The sequence below is a fragment of the Ischnura elegans genome, chromosome 11 (genome assembly GCF_921293095.1).
Source record: "Ischnura elegans chromosome 11, ioIscEleg1.1, whole genome shotgun sequence".
NCBI classification, from domain to species: Eukaryota; Metazoa; Arthropoda; class Insecta; order Odonata; family Coenagrionidae; genus Ischnura; species Ischnura elegans.
In genome coordinates, this window is record NC_060256.1 from 46,640,589 (window position 1) to 46,649,191 (window position 8,603).

At 38.1% G+C, this 8,603-nt stretch overlaps 1 protein-coding gene across 1 annotated transcript; it reads right to left on the reverse strand.

Annotated features, from left to right (window-relative positions):
* Positions 1 to 774: 774 nt before the first annotated feature.
* LOC124167994 (ragulator complex protein LAMTOR3-A) lies at positions 775 to 5,842 on the reverse strand. The gene is made up of 5 exons (XM_046546075.1): positions 5,634 to 5,842; positions 5,512 to 5,546; positions 5,326 to 5,384; positions 3,590 to 3,723; positions 775 to 1,819 (listed from the first exon to the last, which is right to left on the reverse strand). Exons 1-5 carry the CDS (start codon positions 5,664 to 5,666, stop codon positions 1,679 to 1,681), a joined length of 402 nt encoding a protein of 133 aa, XP_046402031.1. The 5' UTR covers positions 5,667 to 5,842; the 3' UTR covers positions 775 to 1,678.
* Positions 5,843 to 8,603: the final 2,761 nt, after the last annotated feature.

Below are 8,603 nucleotides of genomic sequence, written 5' to 3' on the forward strand. Positions count from 1 at the left end.
TTCGTATAAACCACTTTACTGTAACCGTGATCACACAGCCACGGATGTGCAGTTTTTGAAACCAGGCCTAACATGGAGCATTAATAATACAATAGGGTGGTTTCCTATTATTTTTTTATTGCCTAAATCGAAAGATTATTACTCCTGGAGTAGGTATTTCACACTTTTAGATTTTTAAATGACGATATCTATTTTTGGCGATAAAATGAAAAGTGAAAATTTTCAAGCACGCGAAAATGCGACGGGTAAGTATGAATACCGGGAAATCTCTCCGTGTGACGTATTTCTGGTTCCCGCTGCCGCCCTGTGAGGTGACCTTGAGGCGAGGCTTAGCGCTGATACGACGCAGGCTGCTAGCGGGTAGCTGAGTACCCTGCTGGCTGGTAGCGCTTGGCTTAAATAAGGATTATTAATACCTTATCAAACGAAGAAAACTTTCCGACCTTAGCTAGTTTTAGTAGGTAATTATTAAGACATGTTTCCCTGAGCTCTGCGCCTCATGCATGCATTGGTAATCTCAGACGATGTAAAACTCCTTTCTACTCGTATAAAAAACTAGGTCCCTGTGACGTCACGTGGAGTGGCATCGCATGGGCGCCAATCTGGCCCTTTTCAAATGAGGATAAAAATGGACCATTGCCTTTCGTCTAAACCGGTATTTCTAAAACGAAATAATTTGTATATTATGAATACACTAATGGTGGGTAACGGATCGCAATCAATGCCTTTCGTTTTCTTTGATGAAGGAAACTACCCTATTACTATTTTCATTGATTCATTTATAACACAATGGATTTTATTATCAATAAAATAAATCTTGAATACAAATATCACAAAATATCAATTGAAATGAAAAGCCCTACATGTTGAATGAACATATACACAGAGAAGGTTCTGAAGTAAGAAGCAATAGCACCATCCTCAAGAGGTAATGGCAGCACTGAAGGAGAATACCTACTGACATACACACAAAAGCTTTAAATGAAAATATTTTTTAACAAAGTATAACTCTTGAGATTTGATTTAAGAAGAACATTATGAGTACCCGCAAGCATCACCATGCTCGGAAGTGTCCCCCATAGTGTTCAAGTTCATTGCTCTCATAATTAAAACTTCTCTAAATAAAGTTCTCTTATTTACAAACCAAAGCAAACATTTGTACAATATAGATTCAAGTCTTGGTATGAAATTCTAATAAGGCCTTAAAAATGGCCTAACCACAGTAGTGAACCATGAAAATCATTAATCTCTTTGATCTTCCCATAGCAATGTCACAATTTCTAAATATTTGACCTGGTGAACAAATTAAAATGGAGACAGTATTCATAAAATTGACGCTTTTCAAGGACCCTTCCTGAATTGTTAGAGATCATCACATGATAGTGAGAATGGGTGTCCAAAGTGAAAAAAATCACTCTAAAGACATCATATCCTCATAATATTAGCTAAATGATAATCATGTAGATGAATTTTCTTTTACTTTTTCAGTAGCACTAAATTTAACGATAACTGAAATCTATTTTGTACATTACCTTGGCAATAATATGGCCTGATAGCAGTCTACATCACAAATTATTCTTCCTCAAAGAACTGTTTGAGGATCCCTCAACATTGAGAGGACTTATTAATGCACCACAGGAGACAGAGGGATAGTGAGAGTTATTATTATGGCAGTCCATTATGCATCACCATTCACAGCACATTTCAAATCACACACCAACGGCTCCAACTGTTCCTCTAATGTGAGAATGTGCCCCGTATTGCAACTGCTGCTCGCTATGAATGTAACAACCAATGGTAACTTGTTGAGATGCACCACCTAAAAAAGCATTCCATGAATTAAACAGGAGTTGAATTAACTTAATCCAAGGGCTTGATTTCTAAAAGTTTAGGTAACAATGCATACCCACATATTTTATCCACACATGACGTTTAAATATAAGGTCCTCTAAAACTTCCAATTTTTTTTTTACAACTTGCAATAAAATTTACAATTAGGAATCATGTTTTACCAAATTAGAAAGAAAATGATGAAATTTTTAAAACTTTTTATTTGTATAGAGTACTCATAATTGAAGACAATTAATGTACCAAATGTACTTGCCGCAGTGCAGCACCAAATATTATCCCTGAGAGGTGCCCGAACACCATTCAAGGTTGTTCCGGCCAAAATTAAGCACTGCTTAATCCCTTAATCAAACCAATGGAAAATGGTTAAATCTGAACTTAGACACTTTCAAATTTCACCAGCAAATAAAGTAGTCTTAGATTTTTGGAAATTTCTAGTTAAAAAAAAACATCTAGAATACATATTTGAATTAATACAACATATCACAGATTAATTCACACCAAGGAGTGGGACAATTTTGGTGAGTTATGAAAATAATAAAAAATTGAAAATTTACTTTTAAAAACATGTTTGTCCCCCTTCAGAGTAAAACCTGGCGACTATGTGATAAGGCCAGAAAAGTTTTAATATTGAGGTTAGGAAAAAAAAAAATTGAAGGGCACTAAGAGAGAGAGCTTTAGAAGAGCACCAAGCATTTTCCACACTCACAAAAAATCCACCTAAAACTGAAAGCATTTCTCAAAGGTCCTGTAGAACAGAGGTGTACATTATTTGTTGGAGCAAGAAATATCTTTTCACTTCAAGGCTTTAACCCTCGGGCTGTGGGAGTTCATGATTTTAGCTGCCAGCCAGTGCATAAGAGACCCCCAGGGCAGAAGAGACCCCCATTGCTACTAGACCAGCCCCCTCACCAAAGGGGATGGTCTATTAGAGTTAAGCCCCTTAGCGATCCTTATGATGAGGGAAAATGCCCAAGTCCAAGGCATCCAGGTAGCATTAAAATTTTTCGGTAATTGCTGCAATCAGCGTGCAAAATATATAAAAACGTTCCCGCACTCTAAGGGTAAAATATCCTAAGTGCATACGATATTTAAAATGAAAACAGGCTTATGCCATGAGATTTTTTCTCAAATTATCAAGAATTTAATCAACAGAAGTTCAATCCACGAATGATCAGCTGTACTTGGTAATATCAACTGCCTAACCAGGTTACCTTAACATGAAATTTCACAATGCTGTCCTTCATAATATGGGATTAAATTTGGGTGAGTAAAAGGAACGAAATGGGAGGTATAACATAGGCTTAAAATTTCCTATACCCCTGGAAATGACAATGAAATGAAAACATACTTCCAATCATTAGATATCGTAAAGAAAGTCATGTAATTTAGTCAGAAAAATGATATGAAATAAAATTTCTTATACTCCAAGATGAAGGAAAGTCGATGGAGAAAATTAGATTTTTCTTCATAACAAGCACGGCTCTACAGCAAAATTAATTTTCCACTCATTTAATACAGATGAAATAAAATATTTGATCTTGACCAAGATAGCAAGAGTTAAACTGAACAATTAATAGCCATAACAAGCAAATACATTGGGCAATGAAATTGTAAATAAACTATCTTCATGAGTAACACCAGGCAAAATAATCATATGTATATATTACATTATTTCAACCAAATGGGTGTGTCAGTGTTTTTGTACTTTACTCCTTGTCTTTGAATAACTTGAACTCACCTGGTAATTAGAATAAAGGCAGACGATAAATTTATTCTTCCCTAAACCAAGCTTGCCACCCTGATCAGCAGCCATGCCAAAAGTTGATAAGAATCCAGGTCTGGTAGCCAGCTCCGGAACTTTTTCATTGGTAGCTGTTAAAAAAGGATATAAAATATTATTTTTTCAGAAGAAAACCATGATTATCTAACCAAAAGCTGCTAAAGCGAAACTGTGTATCATAAATAAAAAACATTGCAATCAAGACATATTAACTTCAAAAATGCAACTTAAGCAACGCACTTCAAGTAACATATTTCGTAAGAAATGGTGTCGTATCCCACTCGTTTTCGAACGAGATATTAGCGAAAATACAAACGTCTCTTGAATGGAAGGATCAGGTAGCGGAAATAAAAGGAGTCACTCTGTCCCAAAACAGTGACTTTATTCCCTTTTAAGAATGAACAAATATGTCCCCAGCCTCTTAGCCGTGACCACCCCAGTGAGTTGCCGCGCTACAACTCAGCTGCGAGCCAAGCTAGGCATACCCTTTTAATCTTCCCCAAGGGAAGGTCCAAAAAACCCTCTTATCTACCCCTGGACCAACATCTGCCAATCACGTGCAGGTCATCTCGTAGACTTGCACTTTGGACTAGTATGCCTATGTGAAGGCTCACAAGCAGCAATGGCCGCTGGATGCTACAATGGATTGAAATATATGGGTTGAAAATTTGTAACTGACAGAATTGATTTCATAATTTGCTGCCACTCTATGACTTATTGCTCAAATATAATCCTTTTCAAATATCTTTGCAACTGGCCCAGTCGTGCTAGCTTGTAGTGTCTAGCGATGTCGCAGCAGGAGGTGAGACCTGCCACACTAGGGATGTGAGATGGGGAAAGGTGGGCATTGACATGTTTACTTAGAAGGCTTTGTCAGTGAATGGAAACGAAAGACTGCCTCAAAAACACTCTTCTCTCTTGGCAACACAGCTAACTAACTCCAAAAGCGTACACCACATAGGTATGAAAGCAACTGAATTCCCTGGAGGATAGGCTCCACCTATTGCATTATGGTGGTTTTGCACGATTTTACATACCCTCACCCTCAAAAAAGACTTTTGCCTGCCTCTCAGTTTCAAATATATTTGAAATGAAGTCTTAGAGTATGGAGGATAGTTAAAAGTTTGAACCCAGAGATTTTATATTTTCAGAATCAATAAGCCCAAGGGCTGCTTGTGAGAAATTAGCCCCATTACCCACCATTGAGCCGCAGTAAAAGTCTACTCAACGAAACTCAGTACATTAACATAAAAATTATGAGCACAACTGTGCATAACTTTGAGCATTTCACGCAATATATTATGCAAGAATGATGGGTTGAACATTTTCAGGTGACAGAATTGCCAAAATTTGCTGCCACTAACCAATCATCGAGTGAACACATACTGACAGCCATTTACGATGAATACTTCTTCAAAAATTTTAAACCTTATCACAGAGTTAAAATTACCAATCATGTCCTACTCGACTACGGCCTAAAATTTGTTAAACTTGGAAGTCTGCCAGAGTAGATTTCGTAGAATACATAATGGAATACAGACAAATGCATGCATCACATACTCGATGCGTCAAAATACGTCATCTTCGCCAATATTCATTCCGATTTTACCCAATGGCTAGCCATCAATAACAAATAATAGAAAGCTGACAGCTAGACTCTGGTACGTACATTCTAAAAGATGCGAATTTCTCACCTTTAAGGAGAGGTACACCGTCCCTGTCTGTGATAAGGATTCCATACACTCCATCAACACTGATAAAGGGATAGAAAAAAATACTATTAGGGGCTATGAAACTTAAAAACGAATAATTCAACGCACATAAGCAGCATTACTGATCGTTTACAGATGACACGAGGTGATAAGTATCGTAAATCTTACCGATTTAAGAGCTGAGTTAGCAGCTTCCGCATATCCTGCAAAAATAAAATATTTTTAGTATTCACAGTAATTACTTAGGAGTAATGAACGCAAGACACATATTATGACAACTCCACACTTACAGAGAGCTGAAGGCTTTGGTTAGAGACAGGCATTTTCGCACGGGTGAAAATACTTGCGGATTATGACTGAAAATTTTAATTCAAGTGGCTAGATTAAGACAACATATACTCCTTCACTGCATGTCAACTGGAACAAAATTGTCAACAGAAAATAATAATGGTCATATGTTGACGCGCTTCGTTGCAGTCATGTGTTAAATTTCGTCATGTGACTTTAATGGAGAACGTAATGTTTCAAAACTTCCCCAATAGATGTCCACTTGAAGGGACTGCTCAAAGCGCTTTATTTACCCCTGGCGTTAAAAGAGCGAAACACTTCACTGTTCATGGAACCAAATTCAAAACATGGGGTGGACGGTACTTCTTCAAACTGTTAATATGAATAATTCTCACTCAATTTCATTTACAAAGTAAGAATCCCAAAACATGTGATGTATTCAATTCTTGGATAAAACGTGCATTTATTTTGTCTGGGCTAATACCATCCCGCTCTGGAAATGTTTGCCCATTCTTATAAACCCCAAAGCTGAAATGGCGGCGGGGGGAAACGAATAATCCCGGGCCACAAATATTAGATAGGTCTAAGGATAGAAGCCAGATGATACGTAATCCACATGACCGTGTCTCGTACATTTGGGAATTCCACTGTTCGCCACTACAGAAGCTTGAGTGATGTTGCCACTTGAGCTATGCTGTCACTTTTTATCGGTTTTCAAAAATGTCCACAACATGGCAATGAGTGCAGACCGATCCATAAATATTTTGATACATATAATATGGGTTTTGCAATCGCAAAGGAAAGCTATGAACGTGATAGATCACACCATCAGGAGTATAAATATCGGTTAACAGCCCCAATGTTGGCGTTTTATACAATATCCACGAAAAATTTGAAAATATCTCCCTATCAGCGACGCAAGATGCGATTTTGAAAACCCATTTAAATAAACGCTCATTAAATAAAAACATTTATTGGTCAACTTGAGAATCCTCTATCGTAATATTCTCGGGAAAGAAACATTACTGTTGTTGACGCGTGAAACCTTACCAACTATCTCTTTCCTGAAAAAATGGAGCCAAATCAAACGACCACGAATATTACGAGAGAGTACTCTCAAGTCGGCCGCAGAATGTGTTGTCGCCCACCGCGCATTTACATGAGCATTACATGAGTTTTAGAAGTCGCCACTGGCGTCGCTGACGGACACTTTGAAAACCAATTAAAGTACGACCTAAGTGGCAAAAGAAATCAACCTTCCAAGGGATGGAATTGGGTCTCCTAAATACACCCCTCCTGTAAACGACCCTCGGAAACTCATCAAACTGGACTTTTGGAGCGCATGCTGTTCAAGGGAATGAAGTGACTGAAGTCCTTGAGGTTTCTCGTGTACGAAACCCCTGCGGAGATTTAACTATAGTATATACAATCCAAGAAAAGAAGATAGAGAAGGCGGCAATGTATTTACGACACTGACTCATTTATGGAAATGAAATATTAAGATAGTGATCATGACGGGTAATAAAGAAACCATCAAAAGGGAAATTTACAGATGAGGAATAGATATACGTTGAGACTATGGCTGGGACTGAGTGAGGTCATACGTCGGAAGGGTAGAGAGAGCTATCTGAGTGATGAGTATAGAGAGGGCCGGCCTTAGGCGACCGCCCCGGGCCCCGCGCTTTGGGGGGCCCCGCGTTCGTGGAAAAAATAAAAATATACGATAGTTTTGAAAACGCAATTTCAACTATTACTATTTTGAACTCAACTGCGTGATGGTATCATAACGGCGTAATTACGAAGTCTGAATTTGGGAGGGGAACACATACTTAGCCAGAGAGTGGTAGGGATTCAAAATGCTCGAGTTTGTAGATGGGGTATAGAGTTTAATATTTTAAGTGAAGGACCCCGCACTGAAGGTTCGCCCCTAGCCCCGCACCTGCTAGGGCCGGCCCTGAGTATAGAGATTGGTGATACACTGTGGCGGGGAAAAAGTCAACGAGAAGTAGTTTTGATATTGAATCGAGTATAGGGTAAAAGAATGGTAAAAATTGAACAAGTGAAGGATAGGATTCTTGAGGTGGGAATCGAGTCGCGTCAGACCTACCTTGTGATGGTGAAGGTGTGCATACCAATCAGCAACTATTCGTCCAGCCTTAATTATTTCATGTCCTTAAATGTCCTTAGAGTATTAAATAAAATGTCGAAAACGCTGGATACCCTAGAAAAACCGTTTTCATGGTAATTGGAAAGTGGATTTTATAAAATGTTTGCGTTGCCGAGGCTCAGTAACACGAAGTTGCGACCCCTGTTTACTGGCAAAAAATGCTTAAAATTGTCTCCCCTACCATGGCCGTACCCAGCAGCAGGAGGGGGCAGCTGCCCCCGCCAGAAGCAAAGGTAAATTTAGTTCAAAACGAAAGTTTTGAACAAATGTTCTTTAAATCCAAGAAAAGTGATACCCTATTATTATGTAATGAAACTTGACTTGCAAATTTCCACAAAAATAAACTTAATTCGACTCGAGTTTCGATGTTACTACATCATCATCTTACTTGAAAATGATGTAGTAACATCGAAACTCGAGTCGAATTAAATTTATTTTTGTGGAAAATTGCAAGTCAAGTTTCATTATGAATCAATTCCACTCCATCTCGCTTGATTCCTCGAATTTTATACCTATTATTATGAAAAATGTAATTGAAATAAAAATATTTTTTCGAACAAATAATTATAAAAAATAATATAGCGCTGTTATAATTTTCTTGTAATGTTGGTTTCCTTGAACTTTTTTGTGTTACAACTTGAACGACCAGTGCTTGCCCCCTCTAGTTTTCATACTGGGAACGCTCTTGTCCCCTACCAACCTCTGAAGCATTGCATTTTCCTCCTGCATGGTAATATGGAAATAGATAGGCCGCAGGGTCAGTTCGTGGAAATAATTAGTGAAACCCTGGCTCTAACAATTTAGT

What these genes read in the sequence shown, in the direction of transcription:
- LOC124167994 (XM_046546075.1), bottom strand. Translation starts at nt 5,666, where the DNA reads ATGCCTGTCTCTAACCAAAGCCTTCAGCTCTCT. An exon ending in CGGTGTACCTCTCCTTAAAG is followed by an intron (nt 3,724 to 5,325) that starts GTGAGAAATTCG and finishes CTTTTTTAACAG; the next exon opens with CTACCAATGAAAAAGTTCCG. An exon ending in GCCTTTATTCTAATTACCAG is followed by an intron (nt 1,820 to 3,589) that starts GTGAGTTCAAGT and finishes ATGCTTTTTTAG; the next exon opens with GTGGTGCATCTCAACAAGTT.